The 25805-nt window shown below is 42.1% G+C and overlaps 1 protein-coding gene across 2 annotated transcripts in view; it reads right to left on the reverse strand.

Moving 5' to 3' along the window:
• smg7 (SMG7 nonsense mediated mRNA decay factor) overlaps window positions 1-25805 on the reverse strand; it is a 70569-nt gene that overhangs the window by 17197 nt on the left and 27567 nt on the right. The window contains exons 15-19 of one of the 2 annotated variants that reach the window (XM_084337585.1): window positions 24472-24583; window positions 20900-21261; window positions 14851-15225; window positions 3249-3335; window positions 2125-2278 (exon numbers count right to left, since the gene is read on the reverse strand). In XM_084337585.1, coding sequence (XP_084193711.1) covers window positions 2125-2278; window positions 3249-3335; window positions 14851-15225; window positions 20900-21261; window positions 24472-24583 — 1090 coding nt within the window. The remainder of the gene's footprint in view (window positions 1-2124; window positions 2279-3248; window positions 3336-14850; window positions 15226-20899; window positions 21262-24471; window positions 24584-25805) is intronic. The other variant, XM_084337586.1, reaches the window with a different exon arrangement.

Consider the following 25805-nt stretch of genomic DNA (forward strand, 5'->3'; position numbering starts at 1 on the left):
ATGTTACATGTAGTGTAGAGAGAAGACATGTTACATGTAGTGTAGAGAGAGAGGACATGTTACATGTAGTGTAGAGAGAGAAGACATGTTACATGTAGTGTAGAGAGAGAGGACATGTTACATGTAGTGTAGAGAGAAGACATGTTACATGTAGTGTAGAGAGAGAGGACATGTTACATGTAGTGTAGAGAGAAGACATGTTACATGTAGTGTAGAGAGAGAGGACATGTTACATGTAGTGTAGAGAGAAGACATGTTACATGTAGTGTAGAGAGAGAGGACATGTTACATGTAGTGTAGAGAGAGAAGACAAGTTACATGTAGTGTAGAGAGAAGACATGTTACATGTAGTGTAGAGAGAGAAGACATGTTACATGTAGTGTAGAGAGAGAAGACATGTTACATGTAGTGTAGAGAGAGAAGACATGTTACATGTAGTGTAGAGAGAGAAGACATGTTACATGTAGGGATGTTCGATATTGGCTTTTTTACCGATATCCGATATACCGATATTGTCCAACTCTTAATTTCCGATACCGATATCCCCCAAAAAACGGAATAATTTCAGGTAATTAACATTACATATCTCTTGTCGTGGAATTAACACAACATTATGCATACGTTTGACAATAAAATAAAATAAGAATTTGTTCTTACTTGCTTGCCTGGGTAATTAAAGGTTAAATAAATGTAAAAGAAAAGAAAATGTAAGTATTTTTTTTTTAAACAGCTACCGATAATTTCCGATATTACATTTTAATGCCAATATCGGACATCCCTAGTTACATGTAGTGTAGAGAGAAGACATGTTACATAGTAGTGTAGAGAGAAGACATGTTACATGTAGTGTAGAGAGAAGACATGTTACATGTAGTGTAGAGAGAAGACATGTTACATAGTAGTAAGAAGAGAGAAGACATGTTACATGTAGTGTAGAGAGAAGACATGTTACATGTAGTGTAGAGAGAAGACATGTTACATGTAGTGTAGAGAGAAGACATGTTACATGTAGTGTAGAGAGAAGACATGTTACATGTAGTGTAGAGAGAAGACATGTTACATGTAGTGTAGAGAGAAGACATGTTACATGTAGTGTAGAGAGAAGACATGTTACATGTAGTGTAGAGAGAAGACATGTTACATGTAGTGTAGAGAGAAGACATGTTACATGTAGTGTAGAGAGAAGACATGTTGCATGTAGTGTAGAGAGAAGACATGTTACATGTAGTGTAGAGAGAAGACATGTTACATGTAGTGTAGAGAGAAGACATGTTACATGTAGTGTAGAGAGAAGACATGTTACATGTAGTGTAGAGAGAAGACATGTTACATGTAGTGTAGAGAGAAGACATGTTACATGTAGTGTAGAGAGAAGACATGTTACATGTAGTGTAGAGAGAAGACATGTTACATGTAGTGTAGAGAGAAGACATGTTACATGTAGTGTAGAGAGAGAAGACATGTTACATGTAGTGTAGAGAGAGAAGACATGTTACATGTAGTGTAGAGAGAGAAGACATGTTACATGTAGTGTAGAGAGAAGACATGTTACATAGTAGTAAGAAGAGAGAAGACATGTTACATGTAGTGTAGAGAGAAGACATGTTACATGTAGTGTAGAGAGAAGACATGTTACATGTAGTGTAGAGAGAAGACATGTTACATGTAGTGTAGAGAGAAGACATGTTACATGTAGTGTAGAGAGAAGACATGTTACATGTAGTGTAGAGAGAAGACATGTTACATGTAGTGTAGAGAGAAGACATGTTACATGTAGTGTAGAGAGAAGACATGTTACATGTAGTGTAGAGAGAAGACATGTTACATGTAGTGTAGAGAGAAGACATGTTGCATGTAGTGTAGAGAGAAGACATGTTACATGTAGTGTAGAGAGAAGACATGTTACATGTAGTGTAGAGAGAAGACATGTTACATGTAGTGTAGAGAGAAGACATGTTACATGTAGTGTAGAGAGAAGACATGTTACATGTAGTGTAGAGAGAAGACATGTTACATGTAGTGTAGAGAGAAGACATGTTACATGTAGTGTAGAGAGAAGACATGTTACATGTAGTGTAGAGAGAAGACATGTTACATAGTAGTAGGAAGAGAGACGCCGTGTACCTGAGCTAGCAGGGAGGGATGGGGACCAGGGCGTGCCTTCAAACAGGGAGTACAGGGAGGGCTCCTGGTGCACCATGGGGCCGTCTGGCTTGGGGTTGGCTGGCAGGTTCTTCCCGTACGCCTGACTGAAGATGCTGTTATTCTGATAGTTCTCCTGCACAGACACAAGGAATTCAAAAGAATGTTATTGTCCATTTTTAAATGTGTCTTTCCGGGCGGCTAGGTGGTGTAGTGGGCAAGGCGCTCGCCATCAACGCTGGAGACGCTGGGTTCGAATCCAGCTCTCGGCGTCGCCATCAGCTTGGCTGGTCGTTCATACTAACACAATTGGCAGTGTTAGGGGTGGGAAAGCTGATGGGTGGGTCCTGGGCGTTGTGGACAGCGACCCCTACAGTTCGGTCGGGGCACCTGCACAGTGAGGGTAGGATCTGGAGGGAGCTAGTGTGACCTTCCACACATTACACTCTCCCGGTGAGAATCTGCGCGGCCAGGCTGGCTGCCGGCTGGCTGCACATGCGTCGGAGGAAAGCATGTGACAGTCTCCGGCCTCCCGGACCAACAGTAGGGGGGAGTGCGCAACAACCAGGAAGGGGGTTGGGAATTGGCATAACGACTAACAGTGGGATGGGAGAAAAATCGGAAAAAGGAGGGGGGGGGAAGATAATAATAAAAAATAAATAAATGTGTCTTTCCACATAACCCTCCGAGCTACACATACTCTCTTTCTGTTTGAGGGGGCAGTCAAAACAAGTATTTGGGCGCGGCTGTTTGAAGCACACTAGGCTGGTAAAGATATGCCTCGTAAAATGTCTAAACGATAGTACAGGAAGTACAGGCTACAGGCTTTCCGGTTTCGACAAAACAATTATAGAAACGTGTGAAGTGCACATTATTTCCTCGTTTATGCCACTGCAACAGGCTTTGCCTGAAGAATTTACTACATGACCGGGACTTTCTAGCTTGTTTGCCGACAGGATTCGGGAAAAGTTTGGTCCGTTCGGAGGCAGCTTCCAGGGGAAGTAACATACACCGGAAATTCTACCCCATACACTTTCGGCCGTAGTTCTTTACCAGGTTTTATCTCACGGAGATAAAACTGGGAACGAGGTTTGAAGCACACCGACCTGGATGGGAAACCCAGATAAAGGCAGGAGAGAAGACGACTGGCCGATGACCTCCGAGCTGCTCTCCATTCTCGACTGATTTGACAACTGCAGGAGAAGAGGAACGAGAGGCTGATGATGTGTGGTGTTAAAAGAGATCTGATCTGCAAACATCAACACTTTGAGTGCCAGCGACGAGATTTCTCGTTAGTTCATGCCAACCGTTGAGTGCCAGCCGACGAGACATTTAATAGATTTTTATAGATTTGATCGATTTCCATTCATTTTTCATCAATCTAGCCTCACGTTACCAGTGGGGATCTGTCTGAGCTCGAACAGGGAAAATACCGCCCCCTATCGTCTCTCCGGATGGTACTGCACCCCATTGGATTGCACTGAATGAAACGCATGGGGGGAAAAAGAGTCCGGAATCCACATTTGACTTTACTTGTCAGGCAAGTAACTGGAGACGATCCCAGTCATCGCCCACCATCAGAACAGCGTGGAATATGTCTTTTGACCACCCAGCGTTGGATCAATAAACACGATCGATATTTGGAATGGCAATCCGGAATTGGAATAATCTTTTTGGAGAACATCTGATCTAAGGTAAGGAATCTATTTTACCAGTATTGGGATAATCAGAGCTGTTTTCACCTATATATCAACGTGTCCCATATGTGTGTGTGTGGCTGTGAGTATGTGTGTGCTGATCAGGAAATAAGATAATCGATTTTTCAACCCGCTTCTATAGAGTGCATAAGTATACATATACCAGGGGTGTACAGTGCGATATATATGTCGCACGTGCGACACTGACGTCAGTCTGTGCGATGAATGAATTGACTTCACTAGCACGGGTGCGATGGCCCGTGGCGCAAGCAAAAAATAAATAAAAAAGTGTGACGGTAAATGAATGGACCACGGCGCTATCCACTTGGTACTTGTAGTCTTGTGCGATTAAATACAATGTCCCTTCTGCGTAAGACTCCATATATCAAACACCAAATCCCATAATCCCTAGCGAACAATATCCCCGCGAGTTGCGAGCAGTGACTCTATCTGCTCGGCTCAGCTCACAACACAGCAGGTGAGCAGGATCTCAGCAGCAGACAGTAGCCTTTGGAACGCGGACATTGAAACAGAGCTAGTGGATAGTGTTGTCGCGACCCAAAACAAATCCCTGCTGTTTTATTCGGCAACGGGTCAAATGCATATAATATGCTTTGCAATCCTCGCGTCATAAAGTCCGAAATGAACGTTACGTTAGCATGAGCTAACAACAAGCTGTTCATAGCCATATAGAGAGAACAGCAGACGGGCAGAGTGAGGAGGAGGGGGCAGACATTCTCCCTTCTCTGTGTGTGTGTGTGTGCGTTTGGAAAGATCACATTAAGTCAGACGAGTATATTATATTGATAGTAAATGTACTGAGGGTGGACAGATAATGTTGATATTTAAACATAAAAAATACAATACAAAATAAATGTATTCATGATCATGCAACATAAAACGGTTGCGTGTTGTGAGTTCCAAAACATTTAACTTAAAGTTTAAAGCTCAATATATCAAAACGTGGCACTTTACAGTGAACAGGAGGTCTATGTGTATTAAAAACAATAGATTGTTTTTCCTTTAAAAGTCTGGAAGAGGTCAAAAATAAAAATGTCAAATGATATTTCCGTTGCCTTTTTTGAGTTGATCTAAATGTTACTGATTGTGTTAAATGGGCTTATGTTATGATATCGTCTCATATCGATTGCAGGCACCTGCATCGTATCATATCGTGGCATATATCAGCAAATATCGTATTGTTGTCCAAAGAATCTATATCGTATCGTATCGTGATGAAACTGGTGATTACCACCCCTAGTAGAGTCCATACACCCAACACCAAATCCCATAATTCCTTACACGTAACGTGTCTGGCTGTGTGATGTCAACTTGTCAGCATAAAATGACAGCCAAACATGGCACTGCAACTAAATAACACAAATACAATAGGCACATTTGTGACTGTTACAAATATAACACATTTTATACTTGTGCTACAAGATTTTGGCCTGTGCTACAAAACGATCAACCTCTGTAGCACCAGTGCTATGTGCAAAAAAAGTTAACGTACAGCCCTGCATATACTATCGATAATCTAGCGTTTATTTGAAAACGATTCATAAATAGGCCGAAAAATGACAATGTGTTTTGTGTATTACAGTAAAGCGTGATTCCTGCAGATATTTTTTTGTAAGTTAAAAAAAAACGAGCGTTTTTCAAAATGGTATAAAACGGAAATGAACCGATTAAAAAACTATCCGTTTCGACAATGTTGCCTGCAAACAAGTCATTGATAAGCGACGGTCGTATTAGACACATACCGTAAATCCTCTAATAGTGACCGCTATTCAATTAAAAACTGACTCTCTATTAATGACCGGGTGCGCTGTTGAAATAAGCTATTATAAGCCAACCTCCTAATACAAACCGGGTTACTAATATACGCGTGAGCGGACCTCTCCTTACTTCCGTATATATGGAACACAACAACAACAGAGCAAGCATGGCTACCGGTACTAAACAGAGACGAAAGTTTGACGTTAAGTTTAAAGAGGACGTTTTGAGGTATGCGGCGGAGCATTCGGGAGAAAGCCGCAAAGCACTTTAACATTGATTCCAGACAAATCCGATATTGGAAAAAACAAAGGAATGAGCTGAAAGCAGCTGACGGTAAAAGAGCACGCATAACTGGAGGGAGAAAAAAAGTGAGCGAGGAGATGGAGACACTACTTTCTGAGTGGATTTATGCATTGTGCGACAAACACAACCGTGTATTGCGCAAAATGATACAAAGAAAAGCAATGGAAATCTACCCAACAGTGAGTGATGGAGGCAAGGCGTTTGTGGCCAGTAAAGGTTGGCTAGAGAAGTTTCTACACCGTGTAAGCTGCATTGATGATGTTATAGTTAATACTGTACCATATCTTTTATTTTTATTTTATTATTTGCAGCTGAACTTGACTGTTATTAGCCTAACTGTATATAGGCCTATATACTAGGGATGTGTACCTTTCACATTTGAACCGATACCGGTACCGGTACCTGTGAATCGATACCGGTACCCAACGGTACCTTTTTTCGGTACTTTAGTCTCAAGAAATTACCCAAAAATCCAAACTTCAAATAACTACAATTTCGACAGTTTTCGGCTTGCCATTGCTCCGACTGCTTTGTTGTTGAATCAAGTCAAATCCTACGTAAGCATATATTGTGCGTGTGAACGTTGACATGAAAAGAAAAAAGGAAAAAAAAAAAAGGAAAAAAAAAAGGGAAAAAAATAAGAAAAAAAAGGAAATTGGTATCTCACTTGATTCGATACTCGGTAGTACCGACGTGTTTCGGTTCGGTACCTCAAAAGTACCGAATTCGGTACCCATCCCTACTATATACAGGTATTTGAATGGGCAATAAATAGGATGGACCACAGTATTGTGGTAGTCTACCTCAGTTGAAGTTATATTTCAAGTTAAATTGACACTGTTGCACTGTGTTGATGTTTTTATGGTATTTACCATAGGCAATATATTTTGTTATTGTTGTTATATGCTGGCTGTGCAGTAAATACCATATAAATGGTATGGTGTTAATGTTTACCAAGAGAGTAAGCCTACCTCAGAATTGTTTATACCAGTTATTGCACTATTTTACTCAGGTAAAGTTACTCGATTTCACTTTGAAAACGTTGAAATGACCAGTGACCACCTGTAATTGCACTGTTTACTATTTCATACAGTACTTGGTTTCAATAAATGAACCCAGTACATTTTACTGGGTTCAAACTGACACAAAATGTTGATTTATTCATTATGATCCGTTTGAAAATTTGAAATATAGGCCTCTCTCTTATACATGCCTCCTTTCAATAAAAGCCTGGTACCCGCTACAGTTGAAACAAATACAAGCCCGGGTCACTATTAGAGGAATTACGGTAGCCATAATTTAAGATATAGTTTATGCGTTCACAAATGTGAGCGCTCTGTCATTGAATAGAGCGTTGGCACTCAACAGGGTTAATAGGACTGGCACGGCCGGCACGGAAAGTGTTAAAGTAGTTGGTCCAATTCATTATTGACAGACTGTGTGGACTCATAATATAACCACCATCCCAGTACAAACACCATGGATACTGTCAGGACTGTTGTTCACGACTGTCTCTCTCTCTCTCCATACTGTATGAACTCTGAACTCTGTAGTCTATACTCAACCCATACTGCATGAACTCTGAACTCTGAACTCTTGCCTATACTCAACCCATACGTATCTACTGCCTACAACTATACTCATCTACCTCACTACTACCTTCACTATACCACTTTATACCATAGCATGGGTGAATACTCTTTTCTGATTGGCCGGCAGCTGTGCGTTTATTGCATGTGTAGATTGCTGACCAGATTAATGACCAGTCTAAATTAATCCGCTGCCTAACCTTCACTTCACATCCCTTCCCAAGCAAAGTTTAGCTAAAAACCCCGCCTGGTTTTCATTGGCTCACGTGTCGTGACCTCACAGAGTGGATCTCTCCATCTCAAAGACGACAGAGCAGAAATACGCAGCAGCCTCCCCTGTTGGGGTGGGTTATAGGGATGGGAATCGAAAACCGGTTCCCGTTGGGAACCGGTTCCTAATTGGCCGATGCCTGGAACCGTGTGGCTCCTGTGACTTTCGATTCCCTTATCGCTGCCTACAGTTGCGCAATAACGTTACGTTAGCATGTAGCCATGGCAGACTCTATTTGATTCCTTAAGGGCTCGAAATTGCCTGGGTTTTGGTAATATGCTCCCGAAATGCTCCCGCTGTTTGGCTACTTCTATGTGCAGTGAAAACTACTTGAATGCTTTAGAATCTAGTCATTGATTTAGATCAGGGTGAGCTAAAATTAGCCGCGGAGCTAACGTGAGCTAACGCTATTTAATCAAGCTCACAAAGAGAGATAAACAGCTGACAGCGGATAGTACAGGTACAAATACAATAAAACAGCAGGTGGGGGCTGTTGTGTAAACCTTGTACTCTTTAGTTCACATATAATGAGAGACGTGAGTGCTTGTTTACTAGTCTCTGTAAGCCAGGAAGAGTGGTGCAACATACAAATGTGTCCGTGTAGCAACACAAGCCAATACTTTAAAGGACAGGGGCCCGGGGAGGGAGCTCTCTCTCTCTCTGTGTGTGTGTGTGTGTGTGTGTGTGTGTGTGTGTGTGTGTGTGTGTGTGTGTGTGTGTGTGTGTGAGAGAGAGAGTGAGTGAGAGACAGAAGTCAGAGGAATAACAACCTGTTATTCAATAGATTAAATTCGTAATAATAATAATAAAAAAATAAATACATTTTAAGAGAATCTCAAATACATTATTTTATTTAAGTGTAGGCTATAGTTAATGTTTTATTTTTTACAGTTTTTGTATTTTTCTGACATGGGGGCTCAACAATAAATGACAATCAGAAATGTCAAGTTGCATGTTGTTATTCTAACCAGCTTAGACCCCGACGCTCTGCATCTTCTGGCCGCCTCAGACCTACTCCTATCCAAGCTCCGGGAGGGTCATCAAAGAGAAGTCGCCTATTCTCAGTCCTTGCCCCACAATGGTGGAATGAACTACCCACCCCAGTTAGGACAGCCGAATCACGTCCAATCTTTCGCCGTCGACTAAAGACGCACTTCTTCAACCATTATCTGAATAAAAAAAAAATATCTAACCCTAACTAACCGTACTGTCATGCACTTGTCCTAATAAACTAACCTACACTGTAGCACTCAACACTTTGATGAACATTGTTGCTCAGCTGATAGAGTTGTGCCCTTCCTGATGGCTTGTCGTACAGAACTTGTAAGTCGCTTTGGATAAAAGCGTTAGCTAAATGACTAAATGTAGTTCTGTTGCATTTCCAATTTATTTATTTAAATTATAAATTGATCAGGTATCGATAAGGGAATCGATAAAGAATCGAATCGATAAGCAGAATCGATAATGGAATCGTATCGATAAAATCCTATCAATTCCCATTCAACGTTGCAAAATATTTAGTGGTGGGACTCGATTAAAAATTGTAATCGAATTAATTCGAGACTTTAGTTAATTAATAGAAATTAATCACATTTTAGTTGATGCGAAAAGCAACATTTTTCAATTCAAATGAATTTTTGTATACGAGTGAATCAATGAATATACATTATACATACGTTTAAGCAGCAAAATCTTGTATTAGCTACTACACAGACCAACAGAACAATGCAATTTTTGTGCAGCAATTTTAGGAATAATATATATATAGCGCAAAGGACCTTTTGTAAACTCAAGCACTTTCGAGGTAAAAGTAAAACGCAGTACTTTCAAGTACATTCCAGAACAGTTGACAATTGGGGGAAGAAAATCTTGATTGATCTCAATTTCTCCTATTTTTTTTTTATTCTATATGAACAAACCAGACTAAGAAATAAAGAAATTTGCGATTTATTATACTTTATACTTAGCACATGCAGGAGTCTGGTCTCATTTGAAAGGTAACATTCTTACACAATAAAGAAAAAACATCATGTGATTAAATGCTGTAGTTAATTAATCGAAATGAATGCGATAAAGTCCCAGCCCTAAAAATATTACATACTACTATATTATTACATAATATGGACTTTCATTCATCATTTTCACATTTGTGCCTGATTTACAAGGACCATGTACAAGTGTCATACTCCTTGCTGTTTTACAGAGACTGTCTGTGGACCCTGTCAGAAGCACTGATGAGATGATGGAGCTAACGTTAGTCAATGTTAGTCAACGCTTTTTCTCTCCATCTATGGAAGGTTTGGATAGGCCTGGCCATCATGAAAACAATGACATTGTGAATTAAAACTCCAAGGTTATATTACATAATTGCTTCAATTCATTGTTAGTTTTTATATAAAGTTAACCATGTCAATTCAGCCAAATAGCCACCTATTAGTCAAGTCAAACCCATGACCCGGATATAGAGATGTTAGCTGTTGGCCATATTCTTTGCCCAGAGAGATCCCCCACGTTATCATGATGGCGGTTTACATCCACCCCTCGGCAAACCCGACTGCCCCGTGTGATGTCATCCACGGCGCTATTGCACGTCTCCAAACCAAACACCCGAAGGCTCTAATCCTCATCTCAGGGGATTTCCAATTCCAACCATGCAAAACTGGACAAATCGCTACCAAATTTCACACAGTCAGCTGCCACATCAGGAAAACAGAACCCTGGACCTGCTGTATGCCAACATCAAGGAGGCGTATAGCTCCTCACCCCTACCACAGCTGGGCCGATCGGACCACAACCTGGTTCACTTTAACCCCTGTTATGTGCCTCTGGTCAAGAGACAACCTGCGACCAGGGGTAAGGCAAAGAGAATAATCAAAGACTCTAGTCACCCAAACAACTGCCTCTTTGAACTGCTGCGGTCAGGCAAGCGCTACCGGAGTCTCATGGCAAGCACAGAGAGACTCAGAAGGAGCTTCTATCCTCAGGCCATCAGGATGCTCAATGCTCAACGACAATAACACTATGTAACAAACCATCAAATACACTCACAGCTAGGGCTGGGCGATATGGCCAAAAAAGATATTGCGATAACGATATCGATAACAATATCATACCACTCGATATTATCGATATTGTTACAATATTTATTTTTTTATTATTATTGTAATTTTTTTAACAACAGATGTATGTTTATTTTGCAGCAATTCTTTGTCGTTGCCGCCATCTTTAGTGTTACATCCCCTCACACTCCAGTTCTCAGGCTGCAGCTGGTTTAAAAGCGAAAATAAACCGGCTTCTCTGCTGGCTGTGGCTCCAGGGGAGTTGAACAGTTCTGGCCCTGCTAGTTTCTTTTCTATCTTTTGGCGCTTTCTTGGTGGACAAACCACTGCACATGTGCACATGTGACTCGCGACTGGAGACTAGCTCTGCTAGCACACATAGCCTACTGTGTACAGACAGTTTCAAACTGTATTTTAAATTAGAAAGCAAACAAAATAAATGGACAAGAGAAAAATAAATCTCAATTTGGTCAGTATTGTCATTTGGACAAGCAGAGCCATTACTTTAACACTATGATCGCCGCGGACGAGTTTTCACGTCATTCCGAGCCATGCTCATTCTGCCGAAGACGCCGTAACTCGTCTTTGATGTCAATATTTCAAAAATCTGTCATCGAAATCATATTTCCTTTCCGGAGCCCTGAGACACACTGCTGATCTCCTCTCAACTCTCTAGCAGTTCAAGAGCGCCATCTGGTGGCCGATCGGCAGATCGCCAACCAGATATTAACCTTTAAACCGGTAGTGCTCACTCCATATGTGGTCCGACCACTCGCTATAGCTCCCGCGACTCCATCTTGAAACACTGGATAATAGATTGCTCGCCCTAACTCAATAAACAACGTTATTTGGACGTATATACTATTATACAACCTGGAAATGGATCGGGCATTTCTACATCCCATAATAGAAAAAAATCTGTTCCACGCTCATCTGCCAGCGGCGCGAGGAAGCCACGGTAAGATTCAGCGTTATTTTCTAACGTTTTCTATACTAACTGATCTGATGAACATATGACCGACTCTGGATGAATCATCTAACGCTGCCCACGGAATTATAAACGATCCCCCGCCCATCCGGTCAACATCAGATGATGCGTAGAAACTTCTAGAAGTACGTGCAGTTGACATTTTTTATCTCGCACAGATTCCTACCAAACTGTATTTGATCATCAATATAATGCATTTGGGGCTATAAATCACGTTCTGAAGAAAGCTGCAGAAAACGATAAAAACATACTTATACTTTAGACCATATTTTAGTATGAATATGTGAATGAAAAAGTTTAACGTTGCTACACCCTGAACAATACATATAGGACATTGAATGGGCCATAATAATGGCAGTTTAGCAATATAATTTAAAAAGTTATAGCCCTGCAAAGAAGGGGAACTTCTCCATAGACAAATAGAGCTGGCGAGGGATGGTAAATTATGAATTTAACCCATGGCGATTAAAGTGTTAAGTTGCAGGCAAGAAAGACAAGTCTGTCCACTGTCTCTGGTTTCGATATTTATTTTTTTCCGATATCGATTATTAAAATATATCGCGATAATTAGTTATCGTTATATCGCCCAGCCCTACTCACAGCACACACATCCACACGTACACACTCACTTTAAATACACAACTCACTGTAGCACCCACTTTACCCACTTTAGACACTTTAACACACTTTATATTTATTGGTAAAGAGATTTGCACTACAACTCATACCTCATTGCACATTACCCTAAATTGTACCTCGTCCCATTTCTGCATTGTACTGTATATTGTATTGTAACTCAGTTACACATTTTTTTTCTACTCTGTATTGTATATTGTATATATGTATATTGAACACTTTTGTTTACACTTGTTTACATACTTTAGACTTTCTATTTTATACTTATCCATTTTTATCTAGCACACTCTCAGGAGCAAAACAGAAAAAAGCATTTCATATAAAAGTATTCTGTATCTTTGTATGACAACTAATAAAGACACTTGAGAACTTGAAACTTGAACAAAATAACAGTGAGAAGGTGGTCGGAGGAGGCCCAGGAGGCACTACAGGGCTGTTTTGAGGTCACAGACTGGCAGGCACTCTGTGAGCCCCATGGAGTGGACATTGACAGGCTCACAGAGTCCATCACGGACTATAGAAACTTTTGTGTGGAATCCAATGTCCCTTCAAGGACTTTTACCTGCTACCCTAAAAAACAAGCCATGGGTCACTAAGGACATCAAAGCCCTACGGACATCAAAAGAAGAGGGCTTTCAATGCAGGTAACAGGGAGGAGGTCAAACAGGTACAGGGGCTTCTGAGAACCAACCTCAGAGACCATATGCAGACCATAACCAGCATTAAACCGGCGGGGAGTGGATGGAGACGTGGACAGGGCTAATGAGCTAAACCTGTTTTACTTTCATCTACCTACTGAACCGAGCCTACACTTACCTGGACAAGCCGGCGAGTCATGTTCTGACTTCTCCAGTGCTTTTGATACCATATGCTGGCCGATCGATCGGGGCATCCCTAATTATATTCTTATTCTTATTTTAGTCCTATTGACTACCTAAATGTTATTGTTGTTCAATGTGAGCGATCTGTAGTGCCAAATTTCTATTTCTATTCTATTCTAAGGATTTCTATTCTATTCTATAACTACATCATATTGTGGTTGTGCTCTTCATCGCATGAACTGCTTGGAGCACATTGTACCTGTAACTGGTTACTTGAGTTCTTCAACAGGTTGTGTTGTGGTGTCCCAGTTGTACTGTGCCAGGTACAGCTAACATTAACAATGGCGTAGAGTCAGTGAACCATGGCTAATCGACTGGTGTAGTCAGTGAACCATGGCTAATCGACTGGTGTAGTCAGTGAACCATGGCTAATCGACTGGTGTAGTCAGTGAACCATGGCTAATCGACTGGTGTAGTCAGTGAACCATGGCTAATCGACTGGTGTAGTCAGTGAACCATGGCTAATCGAGTGGTGTAGAGTCAGTGAAAGATGGCTAATCGAGTGGTGTAGTCAGTGAAAGATGGCTAATCGAGTGGCGTAGAGTCAGTGAAAGATGGCTAATCGAGTGGTGTAGAGTCAGTGAAAGATGGCTAATCGAGTGGTGTAGAGTCAGTGAAAGATGGCTAATCGAGTGGTGTAGAGTCAGTGAAAGATGGCTAATCGAGTGGCGTAGAGTCAGTGAAAGATGGCTAATGGAGTGGTGTAGTGAAAGATGGCTAATCGACTGGTGTAGAGTCAGTGAAAGATGGCTAATCGACTGGTGTAGAGTCAGTGAAAGATGGCTAATCGAGTGGTGTAGAGTCAGTGAAAGATGGCTAATCGAGTGGCGTAGTCAGTGAAAGATGGCTAATCGACTGGTGTAGAGTTAGTGAAAGATGGCTAATCGAGTGGTGTAGAGTCAGTGAAAGATGGCTAATCGAGTGGCGTAGTCAGTGAAAGATGGCTAATCGACTGGTGTAGAGTTAGTGAAAGATGGCTAATCGAGTGGTGTAGAGTTAGTGAAAGATGGCTAATCGAGTGGCGTAGAGTCAGTGAAAGATGGCTAATCGAGTGGCGTAGAGTCAGTGAAAGATGGCTAATCGAGTGGCGTAGTCAGTGAAAGATGGCTAATCGAGTGGCGTAGAGTCAGTGAAAGATGGCTAATCGAGTGGCGTAGAGTCAGTGAAAGATGGCTAATCGAGTGGTGTAGAGTTAGTGAAAGATGGCTAATCGAGTGGCGTAGTCAGTGAAAGATGGCTAATCGAGTGGCGTAGAGTCAGTGAAAGATGGCTAATCGAGTGGCGTAGAGTTAGTGAAAGATGGCTAATCGAGTGGCGTAGTCAGTGAAAGATGGCTAATCGAGTGGCGTAGAGTCAGTGAAAGATGGCTAATCGAGTGGCGTAGTCAGTGAAAGATGGCTAATCGAGTGGCGTAGTCAGTGAAAGATGGCTAATGGAGTGGCGTAGAGTCAGAGCAAGTGATCAATAGTGTGCAGACGTCCCTGCTTCTGAGCACAAGGCCTCACCTCAAAGGGCGGTCCCCGGGGCCCGCTGCTCTCCTGGTCTGGACAGAACCCCCCTGGGGGCCTCTTGTTGGCCCCCATCCTCTCCGCCGCCATCATGGCCCGGTTCTCCCCCATGCGGTACGAGGGTTCAAAGTAGAAATCCTGCATTTTCACGTCGGGGTACTTCATCTTCTTGTCCATGCTGGCCATCTGCGGGGGCTGAGGACCCCCCTGCATGGGGGGCTGGAGCTCGTACAGCTTCAGGGGGTCCTGGGGGGTCATGTAGTAGGCCTGCTGCTGCTTGACGGGCATCTGCATGGAGGGCATCTTCTGCATGGCGGCCTGGTGCTGGTGCTGGCTCCACATCTGACCCGGCTGCTCCTGGACCTGCATGTACTGGAAGATCAAATGTCTCCTTGAGATAAAAAATGCAAAGGAAATTGTATCTGGGGCCCGTTTCTACATGTCCTGCCTCACCTCGGGTACCGTTGCTCAGGTGTTCAAGTCCCTGAGGATTTGTTGACAAGACGAGTCTGTGAGGGGGAGGGGCAATGCATGCGCTGCAGCAGCGTGTGTGTGTGCGTGTGTGCGTGTGTGCGTGTGTGTGTGTGTGTGTGTACGTGTGTGTGTGTACGTGTGTGTGTGTGTGTGTGTGTACGTGTGTGTGTGTGTGTGTGTGTGTGTGTGTGTGTGTGTGTGTGTGTGTGTGTGTGTGTGTGTGTGTGTGTGTGTGTGCGTGTGTGTGTGTGCATGTGTGTGTGTGTGTGCGTGTGTGTGTGTGTGTGTGTCAACAACTTGCTGTAGGAGAGAAGACAGCGAGAAAGCCAGCTGGTCAAGGGCGTAATTTTGTTTTCAATGGTGGAGGGGACGCGTGTAGCTTTATGCCAAGCAAGCAGTGCAAAAATTTACCGTAGTGGCATGCAGTAATGCGCCTTTCATTTTCGCGGAAATAGGCTGTCTATTGCCATTCTCTTTGACAAACTCTAACCTTAACCAGCTCCTTAACAACGCCTAAACTTAACCGTTCTAACCTTAACCAACTCCGAAACAATGCCTAACCTTAACCTTAACCTTAACCATGCCTAACCTTAACCATAGAAATTATATTGCCATTCTCTTTGACAAACTCTAACCTTAACCAGCTCCTTAACAGCGCCTAAACTTAACCGTTCTAACCTTAACCAACTCCGAAACAATGCCTAACCTTAATCGGCGAAAGAATACACGTTAAAAAAAAATCACGTTAAAAAATATTTTCGATGGGATTCGAACTCGCCAGCAAACAAGCCATAGGATCCACAGCCATGTGTCCTTGCCAATTGAGCTATTTGCTAGATACTGAATAAGGGGCGGTGACTTATATATATTGAGCTCCGCTCGTGTCGCATGCGCGGGCACCTCGCGCGAGCACGCCGGCGCACGCACGCACCTGAGCGAGCACGCCGCCGCCGGTGCACGCACGGTAGCATTTGTCTGAAAAGAAGGGCGCTTTACCGCACTAGCGTGCGGTGACGAATGCGGAAGCATTTTTGCACTGCTTGCTTGGCATTAACGTACAGGCGGAGGGGACATATTTGGGGGCGTGGTCTGTTGCGTAGAGTTGTAGCCCCCCCCCCCCCCTGAGCTCAGAGATGGAACAAGCAGCCGTTTTCCGTGTGGTCTTGGGCCGTTGTTACACACACTGTTTTTGTGCTCGTTTGAATGCGTTTTTGAATATGTTTGCTGTCCCTATTAGATAGAAAACGCTAAATTGTGTTTCCGTTTTGGAATAGCGCCAAAAGCTCGCCGACAACATGTCGTGTAATCTGCACGGAGCCGTTGTTGCTCAACGCCCATGCGCAGTAGATACCATCTGCGTGCCCTTCCGGTGACAACAGAGCTGTCCCAAATAGATGCAGCTACCATGTGTTGTCAAGTTATTGTTATAAGGACCCCAGTCCAAGCTACAACAGTCTGCATTCCCTTAACAATTGTTTGTATTGAGCCGTATTGTATTGTACCCATTATGCAATATGTTAAATAAAGTTTACATCCATTCATTCTGCAAGCATTACCGATTGCATGAGCACTGCAGCTGGCTAACGTGAGCTAGCGTTAGCTATCAGACCCTGTTAGCTCAAGCTCCTCTTTCAATCTTAACAAGCATTAAACAAAATGGCCCAGTCATCTATTCACCTTTGTTTAATACACACGCCGTTGTCTCTAATGTTATCTAGCTACTGATAGCTCCCGATATCATCAGTTTGGTGCTGGCTGGTTAACGTGAGCTAGCGTTAGCTAGCGTTAGCTTCTAGCCACAATGCTATACTGTTATACTGGCATATTCCATTCACATTAGCATGTAGCTAACAACATCGACGATCCTTTTTGAGACTAAACTATCCGCTCTTGGTGGTCACTTGTGTTGATGTTAGTTTTGTTTCATCAACAAATGAGAGGCAGAACACACAGTGAATGTATCCGTTTTGTTTATTGCACTTTTATTACACTTTGCTGAAAAATAAGTGCTGCATTGGGTAAATAGGCATTTAAAGATGGCGGCGCCTTGTTGACATTTTCTTTGCAGGAAGTGTATTGGCACATTCAAGTTCTGACTGGTTGAAAATTGCCTTCATGTTCGCCACCTACTGCCACCGACTGCTTTGGCAGTGTACTACATCACTGTGCTCAGGTGACAAAAACGAAAGTGTGACTCGCCTACCGGCTACGTTGCGACCTGGAAAAGCGAAACTCATCTGAAAACGAAACTCAGTCTAACCGCAGCCTTAGGCTATGGTTAGACTAGTGTATTCCTGGCGTTTTTTTATACGTTTTTGACGACGTTTCATGTCCTATCTAGTATCTACACAGAAATGCGTTTTTTGGCGTTTTTTTGTGGATACGGCTGAAACGCAAAATTGTGTTTGCGTTTGGAGATACGCAAAAAAAACGCTTCGACAACAGCGTGTAGTCAGCACGGAGCAGTTGTTGCGAAAACGCCCATGCGCAGTAGATACCATCTGCGTGCCCTTCCTGTGTACAGTGTGTGTGTTTGGGACAGAGCTCCGTGTCCCAAATAGCTTCAGCTACCATGTGTTGTCAAGTTATTGTTATAAGGACCCCAGTCCAAGCTACAACAGTCTGCATTCCCTTAACAATTGTTTGTATTGAGCCGTATTGTATTGTACCCATATGCAATATGTTAAATAAAGTTTACATCCATTCATTCTGCTAGCATTACCGATTGCATGAGCAGCTGGCTAACGTGAGCTATCAGGATTCAGACCCTGTTAGCTCAGAGTTCCTCTTTCAACTTAAGAAGCATTAAACAAAATGGCCCAGTCATCTATTCACCTTTGTTTAATACACACAGCGTTGTCTCTAATGTTATCTAACTACTGATAGCTCGCGATATCATCAGTTTTGATGCTGGCTAAGTAGCGTGAGCTAACGTTAGCTTCTAGCCACAATGCTATATTGTTATAATGGCATACTCCATTGACGTTAGCATGCAGCTAACAATGCTACAATGCTACCGATCGTTTTTTAGCCTAAACTATCCGCTCTTGGTGGTCACTTGTGTTGATGTTAGTTTTGTTTCATCAACAAATGACAGGCAGAACACACAGTGAATGTATCCGTTTTGTTTATTGCACTTTTATTAGGCTTTGCTGAAAAATTATTGCTGCATTGAGTAAAGCAAGATGGTGGCGCGGCATAGGCGCCTGCCTTATTGACATTTTCTTTTGCTGGAGCTTCCACCAGGAAGTGTATTGGCACATTCGTTCTGATTGGCAGTGTACTACATCAGTGTGCTTGGCTGACAAAAACGAAAAAAAACGAAAGTGTGACTCGAGGCGCATGACGTCGCGGCGATACGCGGCGATACGTATAAGAAAACAATACGAAGATGATACGAAAGGTGTAACCTCAGCCTTAGTGCCGCGTCAACGTTTATTATCGTGTAACATTGTTTTGGACGGTAAAAACGGGCAGGGGACAATAACTGCCTTCTGAAAACATGCAGGGGACATGTCTCCCGTGTCCCCCCCCCATAATTACGCCCCTGCAGCTGGTATCGATAGTGCAGAAAGTATCGATATTGCGGGAAATGAGTATTGAAACTGTTTTAAATATTCAGAATCGGTATGTATAGAGAAAAAACTACTGGCAACACTACTGGCCCGGCATGCTTGTTGGAGCTATTTATATGCGTTTCTGTTTACGTCTGGACGGAGGTATTTTTTTAAAACCCTGCCGTGTGGACAAGGATTTCTTTTTTTAAACAGAGCCTGAAAATATCAGTTTTGAAAAAGATGGGCCTTAGTCTACCAATAGTAATTTAGTCTACAAATAGTCATGTAGTCTACCAAGTCATTTAGTCGACTAATCAAATTATTTATTGGCTTGATTTAAACTAATCTGTAGAATTGGTTGACAATAGGCTTGGGCAGTATGACGGTATTACGGTATACCAGGGTATTTAGAAATCCCGACGGTATTGAAAACCAATACCGTCAAAATCACAAGATCCGTTTCAGTTTATATTACAGTGAAACAGAGTTTTAACTGTGGTTGGTTGTAGTGCACTGCACACACGCGCCAGCAGAGGGCGAGACCAGTCCTCACTAGTCGAGCGAGCCGCAGAGCTGGTTGTCTACACACAGGAGGAGGAGGGGAAACCCTGCTTCACTGGAAATTAAATGAGAGTCGAGACACGCTTACCGTTGCTGCCTGGTGCTGCGGGCTAACTGGCTGTTCTGAGAGCCAACTGTTGTGTATGTGTATCACAACGGTGGTCACGCTTTACGGTAATGTTGCGACAGTGCTGTGAAAATACCGTAAAGCGTTGTGGTAACGAGTGTGTGTGTTGTTGTGGACTGGTGGAACAAGCAAATAAACTGTAAAACGTTACGTCGCAGTCCGGTGCGTTTTTGAATACACAATACTAACGTTACTAGTACTAGGGTGCTGCGGGGCTCCTGGCTGGCCATCTCCGCGATTTGTTTACTTGGTAACACGGGTTGCCCCCCCCCCCCCCAGCTGATGAAAATGAAAGTCATACAGTCATATACCGTACACCGGGGTATTAGGTCATCATGGTATAACGGTGTGAAAATTATGATACCGCCCAGGCCTAGTTGACAACATTGTTATTCTTTTGGAGATGATAAATCATGCAGATGTTTTAATCTTGCAGATATCTAAGACCAAAGATAAGGCACAACCAACTATCAACCGAATCAAATCTGGTCAACTCAATTCTTAACAACCAATTACTCAACAAACAAACTAAGAAGTGGGAAGACTCATGGGCTACATCCTGGTACTGCAGCACCCCATCACAGCAGCGACGCAGACTGTAGGCCTCACGATACGATAGTATTGTGATTCAAAATATATTGCGATATGCTGAGTATTGCGATATTAATATTGCGATATATTTCTATTTATTACCGTTTTTCAACTGCAAAGTAAAACTTTGTCAACATGTTTTATCAAATAAATAATAATAATAATAAAATAAAGTTTTCAGTCTGTTCATCTCACTTCAATCATTTTTATTGCAGCAAATGGTATTTTCTCAAGCAGACAGATGTCAACACTGTAATCTGTGTTGCATGTACCTGACAAACTGAACTGTTTGTATTACAGTCATATTCCAACTTAACTAAATGCACACGTGTGCGTGTGTGTAGACTACTGTACTATTACAGGTTAGCCATATCTCTGAAGAAGGACATTGTCCGAAACATGTCTGCTTTTTATTCAGGCTGCCATTAAAAAACATTGAACCTGCGAGTGCTGGTCCGGCTACCCTGCTTTTTGATATACTGAACTTTATGGGATTACAGCACCCAGTGTGAGAACTTGTGAGCGCGGTCTAACTTGACTATATAGGTATTGAAATGAACAATGCAACTTCCTTTTTTTTCTGCATAATTAAATATCGATACTTGGCATCCTTGTATCGATACAGTATCGCCACGCAAAGTGTCGCGATACTATACTGTATCGATATTTTCCCTCACCACTACTGTTAACGGCCTCTACAAGTAGGCCAGATAAGAAGGCGTTCAATCTCACTCACCTGCTGCATCCCGGGGTGGTGAGGCGGGCTTTTCCCCATCTGTACCGGCTTGGTGGGCGACTGCTGCTGGGCGAGCGCCTGGGCCTGGAGGACCTGCTGGGAGGGAGGATGCTGCTGCCCCTGAGAGGGGCCCCCCTGGTTCAGCGGCCCCGGCCCCGAAGGGCCCGGCCCCGAGGGCCTCTGCTGGCTGTAGGGAATGTGCGATTGTTTCCCGGCCTGGACCTGGGCCCCGGTGAGGGCGGCCGGCTGCAGGAAGGGCCCCGGGACGGACACGCCCGTGGAGAAGGTGAAGCCCGGGGTCACCTGGAGCGCCCCGGCGAACGCCACGGGGGGTGGGATCACGTAGGCTGGGGGAGGGAAGCCTGCCAAAACCCAATGTACTGGTCAATATTCCATCTGTTTATTCCACCAGTTTACCATGCTTCTATCCCAAGTTCAAAACTTTTAATCCCTATCTGATTGGATCAGATTTGGATTTTGGGTAGTTGAAAACCAAAAAACTCACTTTGGTATCCGATCAGATCAGGAAATAAAATCCCAGCTTTAATCTGGATCAAATCTTCAAAACGGGTAGTTCAAACCGACAACACAGGATTGGGATCAGTTTGATCCCAAAAAACTGGATTATCTTGATCCCACAAGAGGGGTGGCTTTCCAGTGGATTACCAGAGCAAAATGTACTACCGGTATACATTTTATTTAAAAATATGTTTCAATATAAATAAGATGGCAAAGTTTGTTAACTGAAATAATAAAAATAAATTGCCTTCATGGCAAACAAATAAAATAAAAAAAATGTTGTCACATTTGCGGTGGCCTATTTTGTTTTCAACCAAATGTCTTGTGTATGTATGTGACGAATAAATCTCTTGAATCTTGAAATGTTCATGACAAAAATGTTTATGCTCGTAAAAGTATCACAACAAAGATTGTCAATCACAAATGTAATTTAGATTAAAGAAAAAAATATCACAAAAAAAAGTCCATCATCTGTCATCACCTTCAACAAACTGAAACCTCACTTAGAATTCAGCACGCCTGGATGATCAGCTGCCTTTGAATTCATGTTTTTTGGTTGTTACCCTAGTGGGAGTATTTTTTTTTTATTACAATTCCATTATGGTTTTATATCCTTTATGTATTTAACAATATAATTAGACATTATAGATGTCTCTGCAATGTGGTCCCTTGTCTTCCTTGTATTATTTTTCATATCCACTAGATGATTAAAGCACTGATATTCAGGATCTAGTAATCTTGAAAAGTCTGAATCTGGATCAGGGTGATCCTACCCTGGATTTCTTTGAAATACCGGGACTAAATCTGTCTGAGTTGTCTGATCCTGGATCACAATAAATGGGATTTAAAAATCTGATCGGATCTGATTGAGATTAAAAGTTTTGAACTCCTGGGCCCAGGCCATCAGGATGCTCAATAACTCTATGCAACACTAACCCAACCATCTATGAAGTTGTAGCACTGATTGGAAAGGAAATAAGTGACGAGATAGTAGTGTTGTCACGATACTGGAATTTCGACTTCGATACGATACCTTGAAAAGTATCGATATTCGATACCATTTTCGATACAAAAAAATATATATATATATATATACACCGGTATATATATATATATATATATTTTTAACAAATTTTGCTTTTGTTGCTGGTTGATTCTCCTCGGCTTCTCTCTGGTACTATAAGAGAAGATAAATATAACACTTTTAAAACCCTTTGTTTATCTTTAGATCAGACATTTAAAAATAACTAAATTATCTAATCTAAATCAAACCCCTCTTAAAAACAAAAACCTGTTTAACCTAGCCATCTATAAAACATCATGCTAAAACTGTGAAACAAACTCCCCTAAAGAAAGAAATACATAGCAAACATGACTCAGTTATGCAATAGTGCTGCTGCTTTTTATTTGGTTAAAACAACTACAACAATTTTCATGACGGCGAGAGAGAGAGAGCGAGAGAGAGAGAGAGAAAGAGAGAGAGAGAGCGAGAGAGAGAGAGAGAGAGAGAGAGAGAGAGAGAGAGAGAGAGAGAGAGAGAGAGAGAGAGATTTCTCCGGAGCTATACTCGGAGCATTTATTAACGTTACATTTTCAACAAGATTGCTGCTAATTAAACACTTCATGGAAACGGGGTAACGTTATGTCGAGTTCATACGTGTACTAGTGTAGTATGAATGAACTCGACTTAACGTTACTCCGTTTCCATGAAGTAATTATAAAGGTGGCCAGCGAGCTAGCATAAGCTAACGGAGGAACGACTAGCTAACGTTAGCTAATAGCTGTATCGTTGGCACTGCTCTGTAACAACGCTTGCAAATGGGCTTTAGCTTTTCCTTCGTCGTTTACTTCAAACCCGAAGTACTTCCAAACAGCACTTCTGCTGTTTTCTTTATCCACAAGCCCAAGTTGCGGAGGCTCTGCACTAGCTAAAGACAGGTCTGCGAGGGGGGGGGCTGCAGCGGAGGAGGAGGAGGGGCAAGCGTGCTCTGCAACAGCGTGCGTCTGTCTGTCAACAACTTGCGGTAGAACACTGCGAGCAAGCCAGCTGGTATCAATATTTTTGACAACACTACGAGATAGTCAAACAGGTGAAACAAGCTAAATACTTTTCCATCATAATGGACTGCACTCTTTGAAAGTTGCACATTTGTATTTTATTTTTTTATTATTTTTTAAACAAACACATAAACAAACATGACAACACACAATAGGATATACAAACACACATATGCTCCAGCTCGTACCCCCCTCTCCCGGACCCCCCATTGGATAATCCAACCATTATAACTTGTTCCATGAAAGTTGCACATTTGTAATAAAAAAGGTTTATTTAGTATAGGTTTTGTTCGACAGATGTGGTTTATGTAGATGGTGGATCACACTCTGGGGAAGAGGACATGTGTTGTTGTTTCAAATTTTGGGTGAACTTCCCATTTTCCCCTGCTGAAATTAAGATCATGAACCAATTTCCATGACATTTACGAACCTTTTTATTTTTTGTATCCACTTTTTCTCCTCTTTTTCTATTTCATCCCAATTCCACTGTGCCAATTCTCCCCTCCCCTGTCTTGAACGTTGCTTGCATATGCCCCCCACTGGCCGGTTGTAGGGAGGATAGAAGCCTTGCATCACGTGTCCCCTCCGGTACACGAGGAGGCAGCCTGTCACATCTTTTCACCTGCCAGCGCGGACACTCATTGGCGAGGTGTAACGCGTGGGAGGCTCACACTACCCCCGCCATTTCCTGTCTCTGCTGTGCAGGCGTCCCCCAACCGACCTGTAGGAGTCGCTGTCCACAACGTCCAGATTACCACCCATCGACTTTCACCCGCTAACTCTGCCAATTGAGTTAGTATGACGGCCGGCCCAAGCCGGAGGCAACGCCGACAGCCGGAGTCGAACCCGGTGTCTCTTGCGTTGTTGACGAGCGCAATGTCCGCTGTGCCACCCAGCCCCCCTTTTACGAACCTCTTTGTAATCACCTTTCCATAACATGACTTTGCAACGACTGCAGGAATGGTGGGGTCAGTGAGGTCAGTGAGGTCACCTACCTGGCCGGCTGGGCAGCGGGGGGAAGGCTCCGGGGTGGTGGATGGGGATGAACTGGGAGGAGCAGGTGGTCTGGGTGACGGGGGTCTTCCTCAGCTCCACCTGGGCCTTCACCTGCAGCACGAGACAGAGTGTTGGACACCACGACCAAATAACCATGTAAAATAATAACCATAACCAACCTGAAAATAATGTGTATCTCCTCTCTGTGGAATGGGCTAGACTTGAGGATGAACTAAAATATTGTGAAAAAAACATAAATCTATTCAAATCTAGACTAAAAAAATCTATTTTCGAGGTACAGAAGGGAAGAAGAGCTTTAATTGCATATTAATAAAAACAAAATACATATGATACTGTATTGTACGTTATATCATATTACATTATATAATCATATTATAATTCATTTGTATATTATATTAAACTATATTTACACTATATACTATTATATTATGGTACGATATTATATTGTATGTATTATATATCTCATATCACATTATATATGTGTTGTATACACTATTATGTACTATATACTATTATATATACTATTATATACTGCAGGTATACTATACTGTAATGTGTAAAAATAAAAAATATTTGTGTAAAAATAAAACGAAACATAAGTCTTCAGGGGTAGGGCCCGACAAGCCTAGTGCTAGCCCTTTTCGGACAATTCTGCAATAGCAGCTGGTAAAACTTTGGCGATTTATGGAATGACCATTGTTATGTGTCCAAACCCCGAAATAAAAATTAACTGAACTGAACCATGTTGTCCTTAAATCACTCAGGTTCTTTATATCGGGTTCTTATATCAGGTTCTTTATATCACTCAGGTTCTTTATATCAGGTTCTTTATATCAGGTTCTTTATATCAGGTTCTTTATATCTTTATATCACTCAGGTTCTTTATATCAGGTTCTTTATATCAGGTTCTTTATATCAGGTTCTTTATATCTTTATATCACTCAGGTTCTTTATATCAGGTTGTTTATATCACTCAGGTTCTTTATATCTTTATATCACTCAGGTTCTTTATATCTTTATATCACTCAGGTTCTTTATATCACTCAGGTTCTTTATATCTTTATATCACTCAGGTTCTTTATATCTTTATATCACTCAGGTTCTTTATATCACTCAGGTTCTTTATATCTTTATATCACTCAGGTTCTTTATATCTTTATATCACTCAGGTTCTTTATATCTTTATATCACTCAGGTTCTTCATATCTTTATATCACTCAGGTTCTTTATATCACTCAGGTTCTTTATATCTTTATATCACTCAGGTTCTTTATATCTTTATATCACTCAGGTTCTTTATATCTTTATATCA

Source organism: Notolepis coatsorum (assembly GCF_963971535.1).
Source record: "Notolepis coatsorum genome assembly, chromosome: 20".
NCBI classification, from domain to species: Eukaryota; Metazoa; Chordata; class Actinopteri; order Aulopiformes; family Paralepididae; genus Notolepis; species Notolepis coatsorum.